A 19,726-nucleotide genomic window follows, 5' to 3' on the forward strand; every position below is an offset into this window, starting at 1 on the left:
CGAGAAATGAGAGCAAATATTGGTTACCCTCGATGGATGCTAAACGCCACATACGTCGAGATGCTGTACGAAAACGTAAGCGCACATCTACGAGACATCTATTTGTTTATTTGTTTGTTTCTGTGTTTGTCTCTTTCTTCGTTTCTTTCTTCCTATCTTTTTTTCTTTGTTTGTTTCTTTGTTTGTTTCTTTGTTTGTTTCTTTGTTTGTTTCTGTGTTTGTTTCTGTGTTTGTTTCTGTGTTTGTTTCTGTGTTTGTTTCTGTGTTTCTTTGTCTTTCCTTTTTGTTAGTTTTTGTTTGTTTGTTTCTTTCTTGGTTTCTTTTGCTTGGTTTCTTTCTTGGTTTCTTTGTTTCCTTCTTTGTTTGTTTGTTTGTTTGTTTTGACGGACTAGCTGACTAGACGTGGCACACTCTTTTCAGCTTGGAAAGCTCCACCCACGAGATCCATTCGTGAAAGTATACTACGAAATAAGCGAACACGACAGGGGGCGTAGTCTGCTAGATCTACGACGTACATTTCGCAGGTCACAAAAGTGAGTAACACTGAGGCTTTTTTTTTCACGTCATAGGCACGGAAGTACGAAGTGTGCTTGTCCATACAGAGAGACAGATATTCACCCACTTAGCCATCTAAGCCGCGGGGTTTTTGTATGACAACGCATTACTTCAATGCTCCTAACTGCGGAACTGTTTAAAAGGGCCCTGAAACACTTTTCTGAATAAGCATGGAATTAATTCACTGGAAAAGCGTATTACCTCACAAATTGAACGCCGCAAAAATTTTAAGAATCCGTTCAGTACGAGCGGAGTTACAAAGATTTGTCACACGCTGCTATCACATTCTCTCTTCTCTCGTCCCGACGAAAGCGCTGGAAGCTGAGCAGGTAGGGATGGGAGGGGCAAACAAAATACGTCACTAGCGCCTCATGACCTACAGCATTTCTTTTTTTTTCTTCAAATACGCAGTTTTTTCAGTACGATCACGCGCGCACGCGTGGACAAGTGACGGCCTCTCGCGGTGACCTCTGTAACAACCGAGCGCGCCATGTTCAAATCAGCCAATGGCTGATAGATGGACTTAATGGGCTTATTTTCCGTGGCTTGTCGAGAGACAAGAACGCTTTTTTTTTAACGGACTGATAATTTATTGTGAATTCCAGGCCACGTGCTGCACTATAATATTTGGCTCGCGTGTTCTCGGGAGCTTCTACTACCGATCGGCAGCGTTTTCTGACCAAGCTCAAAAAGTGTTGCAGGGCCCCTTTAAAGCTGACGGGAATCTGTCGTACGCGCTTTCCAGCCCAGCTGCAAGGGCGCAGCTTGCCGAGAGGGAGAGAATGAGTAAAGCCAGATGGAGGAGAGAAAGCCTGGCACCGCGAGCTGAGATGGCTTAGCATGGTAGAGAAAGAGTATACCGAAGTGGAGAGGGCGAGGCCGCATAGTGAGGAGGAGAGCAAAGGTGAAGCTATGGCGGGAGCGGGGGAGTTGTCGAGAGCGGGAGATATCAGGAGCGAAATTGGCTGAGCAGTGAAAGGAGTCGACCAATGGTAACGCGCGCTCGAGCTTAAGTGGGGCTGGTGAGAAAGGAGGAAAGACGCACCATGCGTTGGCGGAAGCGGAGTAAACGCGCGCTGATATGCCACGACCTGCGCTTAATCAGCCTTCGCAACGTTTATTCTGTTGGGGTTGCGCACAATTTCTTTTACCAGTAAAGACAAGGCAACAACCTACATAGCTCACGCAATTTCGCTACGCCTTTGTTGAGCTACGTTGCCAATTCTGAATTTTCCGCGTTCTTTTCCAGGTGGGCGTTGGGACCAGCTACTGTTAATGCTTATTACGACCCAGAAGCAAACAATATAAGTAAGTTGAACCAATATATGAGAAACAGACAAATCCACTCGAATTGGTTTCATACAGTCATGTATTTAGGAATCAATCAATTTTTCGCAACCATATGTAAATTAGCTGTATTTGAAAATTTTTCTTACCTCATACTCGATTGGCTAGCGTAAAATGTCATTCGTGAAATCCCCGTGTGAAAAAAAAACACCAGGCGTTCATGTAATGTGATACTGGTTCTTTTTTTTTTTCGCATCTAATACAAAGCTCATACAAATCGAACTATTAGCCACGTATGTCTACCTGTATCGCTAAACAAATGGATACATACAGTCGAACCCCTTTATAACAGACAGTGATATAAGAGGCAAATGGATATAACAGACACCAGTGTGCCTACAGTAAAATACGGGTTGATTAGAAAATGTGTGAGGTACCCTGCTTAAAGAGACATCTCGTATAAAAGACAAGTATTGCTACGCGTAGCATGCCTCTTATCAAGGGGTTTAACTGTATATGGCTACATATGCCATGAGTTCCTCCCCGCAGCTTGTTCCGAGCTTTATGGACCCCGTCTGTAACATTCTTGTCATATTACTTAAACATAGCTTTTCGTATAGGCTTGGCAATTTGACGTAGCCATGAGCCGATTACAGTGTGTTCGGTGCAGGTGTCACAACGTATTATGAGTTAGACGAGCAATGACTAACGAAAAGACTCGTTGCAATACCAAAATACTGGTCGAATCAAGCTATACTAATTCCCCGGTAACTGGAAAAAGGAGTCTATAAAATTAAATATTTTAAACCACAACGTAAAATCACAGAAGTTGTTTAGCCATTAGTTTGAAAAATTAGCAGTCAATTTTAAATATCAGTTCAGTTCGTGCTTTGGAAACATCTGCCTTTAACAACTAACGCGCATACGAGATTAAGCATGCCAGTATCATCCCACTTCCGCACTTGCATGTTTAAGGGCGCAAGCTTGCAATACAAATTCCTAATAATGGCATTTCTGTCTAGTTTAAAGCCAGTGCATGTGTTTAACAGGATTTGACTTTGTCGCATTATCATCTTGGCATTTCGTTTCGACATATTTCGTGTTCTTGGGAATGTTTTTTCTGGTCCAAATTGCAGCTGATATGCACGTGTATTTTTTGCTTTCTTCATAAGTTTAGGGCTGAATGAGGCTGGCACATCCAGTGTCGCTTAATCTTCCTGTTTGTAGCCCTACTCATTTTTTTAATTTTGTATAAAAAGTGAAACTAGCCAGTGTCATTGAAGTGTACCAACATCTCGTACCCACCAGATATTTAAAATTCAGAAAATTTGTCGCGCATATATAGTGAAGTTAGGCGTCGATGTTTCGAACGCAAGTTGAGATACTCAGCAGCGACCATGGTTGACAATTGCAGTCTTTCCTTCGGGAATTCTTCAAGACGTATTCTACAGGGACGGCCTGCCCGAGTACGTATCATTTGCCCTATATCGTTTCGGCTCCACGCATAAATTGTGTTTTGCTAAGCAACTCTCATTCGCGGCTTCATTGCCTTTTTTTTTTTCTTTAACATTTAGATCTGTGAATCTTGGTTCCATCGGCTTTATCATTGGTCACGAGTTCGTTCATGGATTTGACGATTACGGTAGGTGGCTACTTTGTAAGGTGTAAGAGTGAAGAACAATTACATGGTACGTGTACGAGCACGAGTAAATGCAGATGTAGTATACGGGATAGTGTGCGCCCTAGACTATTCTGCCGAAATTTAGAGCATTGGCCGCCAGCAGTTGATGCAAAGGTTGACGATTCTGTGTATTCGAAATCAGAACGTTCACCGCCCGTTTTGAATGAATATCACGATTATTTTTCATTAACTAGTAGAGGTATAACTGGTTTTGCGCTATAGGATCTGCTTCAATCACCAGCAACAGAGCCCTACAGCCTTGAGCGAGCGCAAGGGGCGGAGGGGGGGGGGGGGTTGAAGGCAACGCTCGCCTAGTCACTGACGTGGGGGGGGGGGGGGTGTCAACGTCTGCCTTATAAATTCACTTAATCGGGAGGGGTGGCGGTGCAAAGAACGTTGAAACCCACCCTTCATGCCGCGAAGCAGAACCCTGAGTACGCTTGTACGCTTATGGCTGCAGAATGTAGCAACGTCGTTGAGAGTTGGAACCTCACCTTTACTTCTTCAGTAGATTAATTAGCGCGGCAAAAGGAGCCAGCCTTCTAGTAAAAGCTAAATCGTGACTATTCCCGTACGTTATTTTTGTATCCTTGAAGCAAGGACTCGTTAACTGTATGCCACGAATAGACGCGTATTTACGGTATTATACCGCAGGTAGCCAGTACGACGCTTTGGGAAGCCTACGACAGTGGTGGAGTAACGTTACTCGGGAGCACTTCATGAATAAGACCCGCTGCTTCGTTGATCAGTACAATTCTATCGTCGACAAGGACGCAAACATGTCGGTTCGTACTTCTCCGCTTCATTCCCTCCGTGTCATAATCTTTCTTCTATGCATGCTGTTTGAGTGTGCGTATGTGTACGTGCGTGAGTGCGCGCGTCTGGCCTATATATTTTTTTCTTCCACATAAAAACAGCTAATATTTGCAATCCTAACAATGAGCTGCATTCGCAATATATTTCGTTTTGCACTAACATCGTATATTAATGGGCTTGTAGTACCATCTAATGATGAACCTAAAGCAACTGTCCAAGTGTTGCTCCTCCAAGTGTTGCTTACTTTATTCAGCATCTCTGTTCATTAGTCTGCACTGCATTTTTTTCATAAGATATTTTTTCACAATCCATCAATGAAGCGAGACCTCATTGCACAACCGTCATACCACTCATCGCGCATTGATCATCAGCATAAGGTTGCCATTCCGTTTTGCCGCACCAAATTCTTTTCAGCAGCCTTCTTACCGAAAACAGCCGCCGATTGGAACCACCTTCCCTCTTCCGTTGTATCAATAACAGACCCTTTGTTATTCAAGACTGCAATTTCTCAGCAATGCGTGTAACTATACGCAGTTTCCATTATCTATCTTTGTCTTGTATGTGCTTGAATTCTTATACATTTTTAGTTGACTTATGTTGCCTTCCTGATTTGCGCATCTGATACTTGTTTCTTTACTTTGTCTTTTTTTCTTGTGTGTTATATATGTTGTACCCACCCCCTCTGTAATGCCCTACGGGCCCTGAGGGTATTCTAATAAATAAATAAAATTAGTCTCACCTAGTCATGTTAAAAATCATCGGAGCTCATTGGTTCGATGTCATCTCGCTTCTCTAATTGTGTGATTGCCAATTACGTAGACTTGCAACTGAATAAAAGTCTCCCGCCGCAACACGAAATGATCATGTTATATTGTTGGTTGCAACAACGCGTACTCAATTGATAGGAGCGCTCAATATGTCCAGTGTAATAAGATAGAAAGAAACCGAGAATATAGATGCGCACATTTATTCGCAGCATGCTACGAGTGTTCACGTTACGAGTTAAAAGACTTTAAAAGACGGGGATTTTCCACTAAGGAGGGGGGTCTCATAAGCGCAGTGCCCCCCCCACCCTGATCAGTTGGAGCACCGAAAAAATGAAAACAGAGCCCAAAAAATGAAACTAAAGAGAATACGTGATTGTCCTCATAGTAATTGTGTATGGGTCTTTTCGAACGTTTACTCACTGAATAGCATACTGACTAGCTCAAAGTGCTAGAGAGAGAGAGAGAGAGAGAGAGAGAGAGAGAGAGAGAGAGAGGGGGGGAGAGAGATAAAAAGAGGAAAGGCAGGGAGGTTAACCAAGCTTGGCTTGGTTGGCTACCCTACACTTAGGGTGGGGGAAAGGGGTAGTTATAGAAAGGAAACAGACAGAAAAGAAGGAGAGTAAGAAAGAGATTGATAAATAGTCAGCTCAAAGTGCAAACCTAACATATCTGAGCGGTTCACAAGTGATGTTGTAAAACTGATATAATCTTTCTTCTCTCGCATGAACAAGTTGAACGGAAAGAACACAGTTGGGGAAAATATTGCAGACAACGCAGCCGTGAGACTGGCCTTTCAGGTGAGTCAGTAGACCAGGTTTTTTTTTTTTTTTAGTCGAAGTCGCACGAAAGAAGTGATATTTTTGGCATGGACGTAGCGTATAAAGGCCGCGACACAATTTCATTCATCCGTGAATGCCAATCTGCAAAGAATGAGAATTTCAGAGCAAGCTAAATTAACAGCGCATATTTGAACAACCGCGCCGCAACTAGACGCATAAGCTCAAGCAAATGGGGTCACCTGCGGGATAAACAAATCAAAACTGAAGACAAAAGAACAAAAAAGACTCAGGAGCACTTTCTCTACCAGAACAATAGAGGCCTGCGAACTTTCGAGAGTATGTGTTTGATTGATATGTGGGGTTTAACGTCCCAAAACCACCATATGATTATGAGAGACGCCGTAGTGGAGGACTCCGGAAATTTCGACCACCTGGGGTTCTTTAACGTGCACCCAAACCTGAGCACACGGGCCTACAACATTTCCGCCTCCATCGGAAATGCAGCCGCCGCAGCCGGGATTTGAAGAGGGTATGTGTTTGACGTCGTGCTTTGGTTTTAGGGGCGAAGCTCCTTAGGGCGTGGGCTGTGCGTCCCCTGTAGCCTGTATGTAGCCACCTCTAGTTTAGTTCTTGCAGTGTTCACTAGATGGCGGTACCGTCCCCTGTATGTAGCCACCTCTAGTTTAGTTCTTGCAGTGTTCACTAGATGGCGGTACCGTCTCCTGTATGTAGTCACCAGGAAAGGGGTGGATGACATGCGCACCGTGTCCCCCCAGGTGCAAATTGTAGTATGCACAGTACCGGAAGTACCAGTACGCAACGTCAACCTGCAAAGAGCGGTTGTCGACGCAAACAAAGAGATATGGCGAATTAGTCGAGAGAAGGGTTTCGAGGTAGTGGATTTAAACAGGGAAGTGCACAGGTGGGGTGGATTCCAAAGAGACAAGATTCATTTCGATAAGAGGCTTGGACACGAGGTGGGCTGGCGACTGGCAGGACGCGCAGTAGCTTTTTTGGGGGGCTCACGGGCCCTTCGGAGTCCGGGGTAGCTCGTCACAGGGAAAACAACCAGGAGGACGCTTTGACAGGTAGAATAGCGAAAAACCAGAAAAAAAGTAAAAGAAAAAGGAAAAAGGCGCGTGTTGCAATTAGTTACATAAACATGCAGGGTGGCAGAAAGAAGGCAAAATGGTTAGAGATTGAGGAGCAGTTAAACAAAGAACAGATAGGCGTGTATGCGGTTACAGAAACACACCTTAGAGACTTGGAAGAGCCACCACATATTAAAAATTATGTTTGGGAAGGGTGTAACAGGACCATATCGGAAAGGAAAGGTGGGGGTGTAGGAATGCTAATTCACCGCGGAGCCAAATGGGTTAGAGTGAAACAGACGTGTTCAGAGCACCTCTGGGTTCTGGGCACAGTAGGTGGAAAGGAAACGTGGCTAGGGGTAGCCTACTTGTGGACGGGGAATAACTGCAGAGAAAAGAATCAGGAGATAGTGGATTGCATGAGTGCGGATATTAAGGAATTTGGTAATGGGGCCGAAATCATCCTTCTAGGGGACATGAATGCCCACATACATGACCTTGACGGATATTCAGACACCAATGGGAAGTTATTACTAGATCTCTGCGAGCAACATAGTCTGGAGATAGTTAACACGGGGCCTAAATGTGACGGCCAGATCACATGGGAAGTCGGAAACAAGCAATCAAGTATTGATTATTGTCTCATGACTGAAGGAATTTACCACAAACTGACAGAAATGAGGATAGACGAGGAAGGCATTAACAGCTTGGGTAGTGATCATAAACGAATAACATTACAAATGGGATACGAAACTAAAAATATGAGCATGGAATCAAAGTCTGGCAGCTCGTATTTAAATGACAAACAAATAATAAATATAGCCGCAAGAGTCGAGGAAGAAGTAGGCGAAATACCAGGCAAGGACTGGGAGTATAGTGAGCTGTTACATCTAATGACGAAGGAGATAGGGAAAGAGAAGAAAACTGTTTGCTGGAAAGGAAAAAGGAAGCCAAAAAGTTGGTGGAACAAGGAAATCCGGGAGGCGATCGAGAAGCGACGCGAAGCATCACGGGAGCATAGAAAGGCAAAAAAGGAGAAGCGGCCGCAGGACGAAGTCAAAAAAATATGGGAAATATATTTGGAGAAAAAATCCCTTGTACAGAAATTGGTAGAGGCAAAAATTAAAGGTGAAAGTGAACGCTGGATGACAGAGATACACGAAAAAAAGGAGGCCGCGCCTAGGACTTTTTGGAGCCACATAAGGGCGCTAGGTAGGAAGTCTGTCACAACGCAACAACATATTCTAGATGAAGGAGGAAATCAATTGGAAGGGTACGAAGCGCTAGGTTACATCCAAAAGGTAACAGCCGATTCGTTTCAAAAGAGCGTCCAGGGGATCTCCCTGGTGAGTAAAAGTGTGGCGGAGAAAGCAACAGAGGAAGAGCTAGTACTTGATAATTTCAACTGGAAAAAGGCCGAAGGAAAAATTCCAAAGCGCACTGCCGCGGGTTTAGATGGGATTCCCGTTAGCCTCATTAACGAACTAGGACATAGCACTAAAGAAGCATTGTTAAAAGCAGTAGAAAAAAGCTTAAAGGACGGACAAATACCGGACAGTTGGCGACAAAGTAGAATGAACTTAATCTATAAAGGCAAGGGAGAAAAGGACAAGATTCGCTCGTATAGACCACTAACCATTACATCGGTACTATACAGGTTGGCGATGCAAGCAGTAAAAATGAAAATAGAAACATGGGCCGAACATAACGATATTTTGGGAGAACTTCAGAACGGATTTCGAGTCGACAGGCGGTTAGACGATAACCTGTTTGTTCTCACTCAGTGTATAGAAATATCTAAAATAGAGAATAGGCCCTTGTACGTGGCTTTTCTAGACATCACTGGGGCATATGACAACGTTAATCAGGAAATTTTGTGGGATATATTGAAAGGAATGGGCATGGGCGACGACTGTATACAGCTTTTGAGGGAGATATACCGAGAAAATACAGTTTGCATAGAGTGGGAAGGAATGCGTAGCAAAGAGAACGTTGAGGTTAGCAGGGGTCTGAGACAGGGATGTCCTTTGTCCCCACTGTTATTCATGCTGTACATGGTGAGTATGGAAAAAGCGCTAGAAGGTAGCAACATTGGTTTTAATCTGTCACACAAACAGGGCGGCATGATGATTGAGCAGAAGCTTCCAGGTTTATTTTATGCGGACGATATCGTCTTATTTGCGGACAGTCGAGATGATATACAGCAGCTGGCGAATATATGCGGAAGGGAAGGTGAAGCTCTTGGACTAGGATTCAGTGTAACGAAGTGTGGATTGATGGTATTCAATGATCCCTGTGATCAGACAGTGTCCATACAAGGCCAAGAAATACCGAGGGTAAGTGAATACAAGTACCTTGGAGTATGGGTAAGTGAGAGTGATAGATACATGGAGGTACAGGAAAAAGCCTCGGCAGCAAAAGGAAAGAGGAATGCGGCAATAATGAAGCACAGAGCGTTGTGGGGATACAATAGGTATGAGGTGCTTCGAGGTCTGTGGAAGGGTGTAATGGTTCCAGGGCTTACTTTTGGGAACTCAGTGGTGTGCATGAGGGCAGAGGTGCAATCGGGAATGGATGTAAATCAAAGGACTGTGGGACGCCTCGCGTTGGGTGCTCACGGGAAGACGACAAACGAGGCTGTAAAGGGCGATATGGGGTGGGCAGGTTTTGAGGCGAGGGAAGCGCAGAGCAAAATAAGGTTCGAGGAAAGGCTAAGAAATATGAAGGAGAGTAGATGGGCAGAGAAGGTGTTCCGTTATTTGTATAGGAAGAGCGTGGACACACAGTGGAGAAAAAGAACTAGAAGACTCACTAGTAAATATACGGCTGGTATTGTGAGCCATATGTCAACAAAGAGCGTTAAGGGAAAAGTCAGGGAGGCGGAGAGGATTTACTGGAGGGCAGCTATGGAGAAAAAACCGGCTCTGAGTAACTACCGAAAAAGCAAAAATGAAATAAGGAGGGAGGCATTTTACGATAATTCAAGGGGAAGCGCTTTACTGTTTGAAGCGAGATCGGGTTGCCTTAGAACGCGTAGTTATAAAGCAAGATTCAGTAAAGAAGAAGAACAATGCACATGCTGCGGGAAAGATAAAGAAACGGCGGAGCATGTTCTGATTGAATGTGGAGATATCCTCCCAGGTGTACGTTTGGGCACGAGCCTACAGGAAGCCTTGGGTTTTAGGGACAACAATGGCAAGCTGAACACACCCGCGATTGAAATAAGTAAGAGACGGTTAGAGTATTGGTGGCAGAAAATTAGAGAGAAAGGACAAAAATAAATATTGGAAAAATAAAATATGGACAGTGTGCCGTAAATGGCAGAGAACTTAAGCTGAAAATTTACCTTTTTTTCCATTAAGATAGAATTTATCGAAGTAGAGGCATTAGGCCAACATAAGAAAAAAAAAAGAGAAAAAAGGTTTTTTTTTTTTTTTTTGTCGAGCCTGGTGGCATACTTGTCACCACCCCGTTATAAAGGGGACGCTCATAGCATCCATCCATCCATCCATCCATGTAGCCACCTCTCGTTTAGTTCTTGTAGTGTTTACTAGATGGTGATACTTGTAGCTGATGATGAAAAGATGCAAGATGTTATAAACTAGAAAGCGGTACTTGTAGTTGATGAAAGACGCGAGATCTTATAAAATAGGAATGATGTCACATATGGCGCGTGTCATTGGTTGAAGGCAATCGTTCGATTTAGTGCGGCGACGTACGCTAGGGGGAGTGATGTAATAAAATCGAGTGGGCAAAATGTACAGAGGATTCATGGTTTACCAGGTTTACCTCCGGAGTTTCGCCCACTCATCATCATTCACTTCGTGGATATGGCGGAATTTTTTTCTCTTTTTAACCGCGCGTTGCTTCCTCACCATGAAAAAGTGTCTGGAACAGTTTTTGTTGGGTCTTGGCTTGACACGTACGCAATAAGAGTATCTAAGATTTTGCGTCCCAAAACTGCGATAGTATTATGAGAGACGCCCTAGTGGAGGGCTGCGAAAATTTCGAAACTCCGGTGTTCTTTAAAGGGGAACTCCGGTGCATTTTTTACCACACTGGGATAATGCAGTCTTCAAATAGTGTTTACAGTCCTGCAAGAGCTAGGGTGGCTCATTGTGCCCAGACACTCGTCAATAATTCCATTAAGCAATAAACGACGAGTCAAAACCGAAACCGAAACAAGAAGCTGCTCCAACATCCATGGCAGGTATCGGATGACGTCCCTAGAATCCGTCTCCGATGACGTCACGATCCCCACTGGCGGGCGCGGTTGGCGTCGAAGACCTTCGCCGACCAGCTGGTCATGGTTCTCCTGGCGGAGGAATATCTATCTATAGGTCTTAGCCTGACCTCAAATAAAGCTGTTCCTCTCTCTCTCTCTCTCTCTCTCTCTCTCTCTCTCTCTCTGAAGGCCGCTCTGTGTACGCTCACCAGGTTTTCCACGTACAACGAAGGCGCCCAAATCTGAGAGGAATAACTTTAGGTTGAAAGTTAGCTCCCTTTCTGTTTCAGACCTACGAGGCTATGCTGAAACGTTCCCGGGTGCGAGACGTCGGGCTTCAAGGCTTGGAAAAATATTCAGGGAAGCAACTGTTTTTCATCTCTTACGCAATGGTGAGTATTCGGCACAGAAACATGCCTTAAATTTAGCTAAAAAAACGGCACAAATAAATCCACCAAACCAGAACTTATCAGTTCCAATCCTTCACATGGCCTATGTCACATGACGTGACATAGGCCATTCGATAAATACCAAGAAATTTCGCGTATGCGTGTGTTAGCGATACTTTCGGCCTTTCGCTACGGTTCATGACAAAACGTAACTGAAAAAAAAACTATTTAAATTAACGCGATTCAACATTAACATTTCCTGCGTCAAACAAGCTTCATTGTGTCCCTAACGCGACAAAATATTAGGACCACGTTAATATATTTTTTATTTCACTCCTACTTCAGTCTAATAACACACGCCTTAGAGACAATAACAAAGCCCTCACTCGCGGAACACGCTTCATGTGGCGGGAATAAAACCAGCAATGTCTAGTTCTCACTTGAATACGAGATAATGTTTTACATTCATTTTACATACCGATGAGCTTCCTTTTTTTATTTTGCCCCCACTTTCTCGCGTGTGCAGATATGGTGCGCTAATTCGAGAGCGAAGTTCTTGGAGCAGCAGATACAGTACAACCCTCACAGCCCTCCCAAATACAGGTGAGCAGACTAGCAGTAAAAGCGCGGGAAACTTGAAAAATGACACGATTGGATCATTCCGTCGCCATCGCGCTGGCTCATATTATATAGAAGAACGGACGAGACGCGCGAAAACTTCATTTAAACGTTTCAGCCGGGGTTCGGCCTTCACAGCGCGCTCTTTTCGTAAACGCGGCCGCGGCAGCGAGTGAAGTGACCTTGGCGCTCTCCCGAATCACAAGATAAGCGCGCGCTCGAGGGACCGCGCTCCGCGGAGTCACGCATCAGATCGCGAGTAGTGGCCACTCTGAAAGCTGACCACCGCGTACGTGTGGTCAGGCCGAAAGCGCACCCTTCTCGCCATCCCTCTATTGATGAAAACGCGCTGAAGTTGCGGAGCTCTGAAGACCACCGAGTGGTATATCATATGGTGTGTATAAATAGCTGGCCGTTAGCAAGCTGAACAACGTAAGCTCCGTGGCCTAGTGGTTTCACGTCGCGCGCTACGCTGCGAAAGATCGTATGTATGTTAGATGTCCGGTGGCGGAACTTTTTCATTACAATCTGCGAGTATGTATTTTAAACGTCATATCCGTGACGGAAATACGTCAGCGGAGCCGTGGTCAATCCCTACATAAAACGCTTTCATGTTATAAAAAGACTGAAGCAATGGCTCATGTACCCGTTTATATATATATATATATATATATATATATATATATATATATATATATATATATATATATTTATATATATAACGGGTACAAAAAACACTTTCGTGTTATAAAAAGACTGAAGCAATCGCTCATACCCGTTTATATATATATATATATATATATATATATATATATATATATATATATATATATATATATATATATATATATATATATATATATAGAACTTGAAGGGAAGGCACGACAGGTCCGGGTATTTTCTATATTGAGTTAACTTGCAGATAGCACATAAGAAAAGGATCGTATTTACTACTTACTCTGACGAAGGCCGTGCCACGGCCGAAACGTTAGTAAATACGATCCTTTTCTTATGTGCTATCTGCAAGTTAACTCAATATATATATATATATATATATATATATATATATATATATATATATATATATATATATATATATATATATATTGAAACGCAGTAGTTCCACCACACTTTTCATAAAGGTTTTACGTCGTCGACCGCTATAGATTCTTTTTGTGTCAACGACAAAGGTGCTTATGGCCCGGTTTCTCATACATGTTGACTTTCGCTGCAGGGTGAACGTACCTTTGAGGAACTTCCCGCCCTTTTCGACAGCCTTCAACTGCAAAGCGACATCGCCGATGAACCCAGGAAGAAACACATGTGTCCTTTGGTAGCAGTGAATGGTTGCCACTGTGATACAAGATTGCAGAGATACAAGATTGCATGACTGTCTTAAAACAAACAACACTGCATTATACTTTTACCATTCGCTATGCACGTTGTAACAGCCTACATAGTTGAATAAACATACTGGGCGACAACTTTCCGTGGCAGCACAGCCAAAGGTATACGTATGCGGAAGTTCTGCACATGTGTTACTACGCCAGTATAGTCCGTTTGCGTGTGATTTGGGTTTCGGTTTCGCAAGCGCATAGGCTGAAACGGCGCCCACGTTTAGGAACGCATACCAAAGAGTTTCGACAGAAGGTTTTCGCCAGATGGTGGATGACGACCTATAGCTGCAGATGCGGAATACTTGTGGAATGAAAAAAGAAAGGTAACGAAGACTGAAATATTTTTGTCCAGAAAAAAAAATTCGGCAGATCCCACGTACTGGGAATCGGCGTTATGCAAAGCATGCGGAGAGAACGTGACCGCGTTACAACTTTTTTATTAAGCAAGACGTCATGAAATGGCGCTAAATATATGTATAAATAAATGTTGGTGTCTCTCATAATCATATGTTGGTGTTCGGACGTTAAACCCCACATATAGATCAATCAATGCACATATGTTGCGTGCATAGGCACAAGTTGAAGCGTTGCAGATGTTTATATAACGAGATGTTTGCACTGACGCAACGATGCCAACTGGAACATGCGTATTAGCGGTAGCATTTACACGTACGTCAAATAAACACGAGTGTAAGTGCGGTTGCTGATATTGATTTCAACTTGCATGCGGGCCCTTCGCTATTGCTGAAGCTTCGAATCCGGGAGAGAGAAAGACGTCACGACGACAAACGTCCTGACATCTGAAATTGATGTTTCTAATTGGCTTAATAATACTATATTAACAAATATACAAATAGAAATTTATACCGCAGTTGTGTCTTCTTTTAGGGAGCTCCGGAAGCGTATTCTTTTAGTTAAATTGATAACACAGCCCGACCCTCGGACAACTCGTTGTAGTGGGTGCAAGCCGTAGTGACCACAGGCGAACTACATCAAGCTTCATCATTGTTCCCAACTAGTAGGTTGCAGTGTTCTCGCTTTATAGCTATTTAACTCATAAATCCTACTACCCAGTTCTTCGCACGTGCCCCTTTTTGGGTGTGTCATCAGCAAGAGAGAGAGACAGAAATAACATTTACACATCCGGCGTGTAGGAAGTCCCCGGCCTCGCAGGGCGCGGATGTTCCCTATCTTAAGATTACGGCTACTAGAGTCCGATAACCTCAGAGCCTAGACCTCGAGGATGTTGTGCTCCGACTAGGCGACAGTTACTCGAATGCCTCCGCGCCCGTTAGACGGGTCGTCGCCTTCTTTTCTCCGTTGCTCCGCCAAAGCCTCCTCAAGACGCTGGATGGCCCTTCGTCAGCAAGAGGATGTTATCAGTCGAAACGGGGAACGACAGAGTTTTAAAATTAATTAGATTTGAAAGTAATATGTGATCCACTGTATAATTAATAGTTTCTTGGCCAATGCACCAGAGTGGGTGTGAGCCATGCTTTTAGGCAATCATCATCATCATGTGATATCGACAGTGGACAGCATCGACACCTCGACCTTGGCAACCACCTCACCGTAAGTGCACTGTGAGCCAACGAAGGAGGTGAAATTTTTTTTCTAGTTGCTCGTTTTCTTTGTTTCACTCAACCACATGAATCCAGCACACAATTAAGTCAAAGAGTCTTAAATGTATACCTAGCAGTTTTCTGGAATTACTTAGCTTTTACTTGAAGTCAAATTTTTGTGGCTTGGGGAGGTGTTCTTTACGTCCAGAGATCAGGAATATGCATAAGCTCTTCAGCAGCTCCAATGTTAGGCGATATTTTTTTCTGGGAAAGCTCGATGCGGCAATTCAAAAGCGTCTGTCAGGATTCTCAGTTCACGTATCCAGATACGACGATAATTTCCTTGTGTTCACTACGTCCTTAGATTTGGCGCAAGATGTTGTGAATGTTTTCAAGGTTTTTTTTTTAAAGAAACGGGCAAGAAACCGAACTTTTCTTTTTAGTTGCCGCATCTAAAGCAACTGCGATTTCTACATATTAACTTGGTCTTCGAACCATAGCATGCTTGCTGGTATTATTCTCCTAGATCCATAAAACCTATACTCAGTTACAGGTCAACCCATTCTAAGCTGGTGAAAAGAACTATCATTACTACAAGTTTGGGTTTAGCTCTGGAAAACTCCTGCCAACACCTAATAAAAAGTAGTTTTGACAATCAAGTAAGAAAACTAGCACAAGCAGGGTATCCTAATGATGTCATCACGTCCGCGTGTAACAACATGATTGAGAAACTAAAATTCGATGGGAATCGCTCGGGCTGTCGTGGTGAGAGTAGAAAAGGTAGGAGGATAGCAGATATGTTTGCGGCACGCGAAGGATGGCCAGTCGGTGGACGGCGCCCGAAGAAAAAGTGCCGCCATATCCACGAAGTGAATGATGATGAGTGGGCGAAGCTCCGGAGGAAAACCTGATAAACCATGAATCCTCTGTACATTTTGCCCACTCGATTTTATTACATCGCTCCCCCTAGCTTACGTCGCCGCACTAAATCGAACGATTGCCTTCAACCAATGACACGCGCCATATGTGACATCATTCCTATTTTATAAGATCTCGCGTCTTTCTTCAACTACAAGTACCGCTTTCTAGTTTATAACATCTTGCATCTTTTCATCATCAGCTACAAGTACCACCATCTAGTAAACACTACAAGAACTAAACGAGAGGTGGCTACATACAGGAGACGGTACCGCCATCTAGTGAACACTGCAAGAACTAAACTAGAGGTGGCTACATACAGGGGACGGTACCGCCATCTAGTGAACACTGCAAGAACTAAACTAGAGGTGGCTACATACAGGGGACGCACAGCCCACGCCCTAAGGAGCTTCGCCCCTAAAAGGAAGTTAAAAGAGGCTGCCCAGACGCAGACTAAGCCGTTCCGCTCGGAACGCGTTCTTGTCGTCGAACCTCGTGAGCCTCTGTTCACTACAATAGTTATAGCGCGAGAACAAAAGGACGACACAGAGACAAGAAGGACACGAAGGACCTTCTTGGCTCCTTCTTGTCTCTGTGTCGTCGTTCTGTTCTCGCGCTATCACTATCGTCATGCCATGCCAGCTAGCCCAAGCTGCCACACTGCTTTGTTCACCACACCTTGCGCTGGGGGTCACCCACACGGCGCTGGCGCTCTCACGGTGAGCCAGACTGAGAAATAAGTGGTCGCTGTTGCGACACGGCTCCCGACAAGATAACGTGGCGCCATGCTGTAACAATACGTGTGGATATACGGCAGAATCGTGTCCACTAATGCCAGTAAGCCGACCGGCCGTCTAGACTGGCTTGTTGTCGCACGAATGTATCATTTAAGCTGTACGTCGATGAAATGACGGAGTTCTTCTTAGCCGATGCTCGGAGGATAGCAAAGTGTGGGAACGCAGAGGCGGAGCCCCATCTCTGAGGAAACGGAGTTGTTTGCTCCATTGGTGGAGCATCGAGTAGGGGTTCGTCCCACGAGGCTATCTCAGATGAGACGGGAGGTATTTAATAAAGAGAAATTGAGAGAACAGGACCTGGGTGCTCGAGAACGAGATCGGGAAGCGAGGACAGAGGTCGTGCTTAGCGCAGACTCTGATCCAAGGTTGACAATACATCGGGAAGTTGGTGTCGATGTGTGGAGTATACGAAGGGCTCGGCAAGTAACGCCGACGATGATATCAACACATGCCAGTGCTTACTGTGCGGTTGGTTTAGTGGCCACCCCGGCCTCTGTTTATGAATAAGGGTGAGTGTAAAAATGAACCGAAGTTTGCCAGGAAGTGAGCGGGCAGTCCAGTCCTTCAACGTGTCGTCGTGATCATCTGAACCATCAGGATTACATCCATCATCCCAATCTTAACTATAGCAGTGACTCCTTATCTTTATAGGACATCGCATGCGCTTAAGGCCCCGCCGTGGTGGTATAGTGGTTATAAGGTACTCGGCTGTCGACCCTCAGGTCGCGGGATCGAATCCCGGCTGCGGCGGCTGCATTTCCGATAGAGGCGGAAATGTTGTAAGCCCATGTGCTCAGCCTTGGGTGCACGTTAAAAAACCCCAGGTGGTCGAAATTTCCGGAGCTCTCCACTACGGCATCTCTCATAATCATATAGTGGTTTGGTGACGTTAAACTCCACATATCATCAGCATGCGCTTAAGCAACACGGTAATAGTTACAAAGGCTATGTGTTCTTCTCAGCCAAAAATAAACTGCAGTCCATTTGTTCGCGCCTTCGCAGAGAGTTACCGTAATGTATGAAACACAGAAAAGGTTACTGGACTGCGCAATGGGCGTTGTTTACGTTACTCATTTTAGCTGTGGCTAAAGTGTACATAGGACAGTCTCGGGACGGTGCATCAATGTTCGTCTTAGAGAGCACGATTCTTCTTTGAAATCCTCAGGGACACCACATCTCGCGGTTCATTGCATAGAGCACTGCTGCTATCCTGTTTCCCAGGATACTGAAGTGGTTTTTCGATCTAACAATCAATGAAGTCATGAGTTGTTGACGGAACCTTTTCACATAAGAAAAAGGAGAGAAAAATGCGACAGCCAACCTTCGGTGTTGCTGCATCATAAGGAGTTTGCTTTTCTAGATTATGTTTCTGGTCAATCTTTGTGTTATTTTTTTTTTACTCGTGGATCTCGAGTTGCCACTAGCGTACTTTTAGCTTTCCCACGCTTGCGTTGTTTTCGATTGCCTGCTTTTATATTCTTTCATTTTTTATAAACATTTTTAGTTGCAAGAAAGCGCTCGCCCCCTGTTCTTTTGTGTTTCTTCGTGCGGTTATACGACAGTTCTACAATGCATATCCAACAAGCCCAACTTGATATTCTGTTGGAATTACACTGGACAAAACATCACCCTATCCGTCACGATGCGAGACGCCGACCTTGGAATTTGAAGGTTGTGGGCTCGAATATCACCGCCGACATATGTTTGTTCCGTACCTTCTCCTCCACAGTGAAAAAAGGGAAGGGGGCAACTGGGCAACTATGGATACGGTCGCGTGAGAGGGGGGACGGTGGGGGCACCGCGATCAACTGTGTGAGTGAAGAGGGAACATGTGTTCCGTGAATAAAAAGAAAGAAAGCAGTGCGGAGGTAGGATCTACGCGTTTCCCCAAATCACGGTTGTCAGAAGCACCACTTAACAATTGTAGGTTTCATTTTTTATTTTTACAATGGTAGATACGTCGTAGGTATTACACACCGGCACCAAGAAAATCAGTTCTAGCATTGAAGAAGACAAGTCCGCTGGCCGAAACGTCGGCTCGAACACACAACACTTGTTTACGATTTTTTTTTCATCGCAATCTTCCCCTTCCTACCGTTGTTTCGCATTCGCCTCCGTAATTCAATCCTATATATCAAAATCCATTCCATTGATGGTTCTTTCCAAACAAGAGGCGTGGGCTTAGGGGCAGAAAGAGAGGGGGGGGGGGAGAGCACGTCTTCAATGCCTTACCCCATGGTTACGCCACACTCCCAAACTGCAATAACGTCAAGACACTTGAGCAGAGGTTCTAGAAGCAATTTCGCACCGTTCAGATGCAACTTCCAGCCACGAAATTACACGCTTCAGGTGCGTTCGATAGACTTGAGCGTATGCTATGGAGGCCAAACAACCAGAATCTTGCATTTTTTTTTAGTCAAATGCCTCATGTGACAAAGGACGGATATTGGCATTCAGCCGTGGTCTGCTGTTTCGTCGCAGGAGGAGAGATGCGAATTCGAAAACTCGTGCAACTGTCGTTTGCATTAACCTGGACCTGCCTGGTTTCCTCAAAGCAAGCGGAACTACACGAACGAAAAGGCAAGTTGAAAAAAAACATCCAGCTTGACGTTCCAGCTAGAACACGTATTCTGATTTTCGCTTATTGGTTCACAATGGAAAACACTTATTTTTTCCAACGCGTGTTCTGGTGCACGAAATTCATAAAATGCAATTCGCAAGATCAACAAAGTCAGTGCTGAAGATAACAGAAACAAAGCGCCGTAGAATCGCATGAAGATACGTACATTCACGAGCAATACGCGGAAATGAGCCGGCTGAGTTACGACAAGTTTTGTTGCAAAC

At 44.4% G+C, this 19,726-nt stretch overlaps 1 protein-coding gene across 2 annotated transcripts; it reads left to right on the forward strand.

Moving 5' to 3' along the window:
- Nucleotides 1-338: 338 nt before the first annotated feature.
- On the forward strand, nt 339-13,680 carry LOC142774195 (neprilysin-1-like). Of its 2 annotated transcripts, XM_075874589.1 has the most exons (9): nt 339-533; nt 1,805-1,863; nt 3,257-3,308; nt 3,417-3,484; nt 4,178-4,308; nt 5,838-5,903; nt 11,492-11,593; nt 12,117-12,193; nt 13,443-13,680. In XM_075874589.1, the coding sequence occupies exons 5-9, from the start codon at nt 4,243-4,245 to the stop codon at nt 13,543-13,545; spliced, it is 414 nt and encodes a 137-aa protein (XP_075730704.1). In that variant the 5' UTR covers nt 339-533; nt 1,805-1,863; nt 3,257-3,308; nt 3,417-3,484; nt 4,178-4,242; the 3' UTR covers nt 13,546-13,680. The 2 variants fall into 2 exon arrangements, with proteins under 2 accessions (XP_075730704.1, XP_075730703.1); XM_075874588.1 differs by lacking the exons at nt 339-533; nt 1,805-1,863; nt 3,257-3,308; nt 3,417-3,484 and having other exon boundaries at nt 4,014-4,308.
- The last annotated feature ends 6,046 nt before the right edge of the window (nt 13,681-19,726 follow it).

The sequence above is a fragment of the Rhipicephalus microplus genome, chromosome 10 (genome assembly GCF_043290135.1).
Source record: "Rhipicephalus microplus isolate Deutch F79 chromosome 10, USDA_Rmic, whole genome shotgun sequence".
NCBI lineage: Eukaryota > Metazoa > Arthropoda > Arachnida > Ixodida > Ixodidae > Rhipicephalus > Rhipicephalus microplus.

Bases quoted from the DNA above. Each gene is read 5' to 3' on its own strand.
- LOC142774195 (XM_075874588.1), top strand. From the start codon at position 4,138: ATGCCACGAATAGACGCGTATTTACGGTATTATACCGCAGGTAGCCAG. The intron at 4,309-5,837 runs GTTCGTACTTCT...CGCATGAACAAG, and splicing joins ACAAGGACGCAAACATGTCG to TTGAACGGAAAGAACACAGT. The intron at 11,594-12,116 runs GTGAGTATTCGG...TCGCGTGTGCAG, and splicing joins TTTTCATCTCTTACGCAATG to ATATGGTGCGCTAATTCGAG.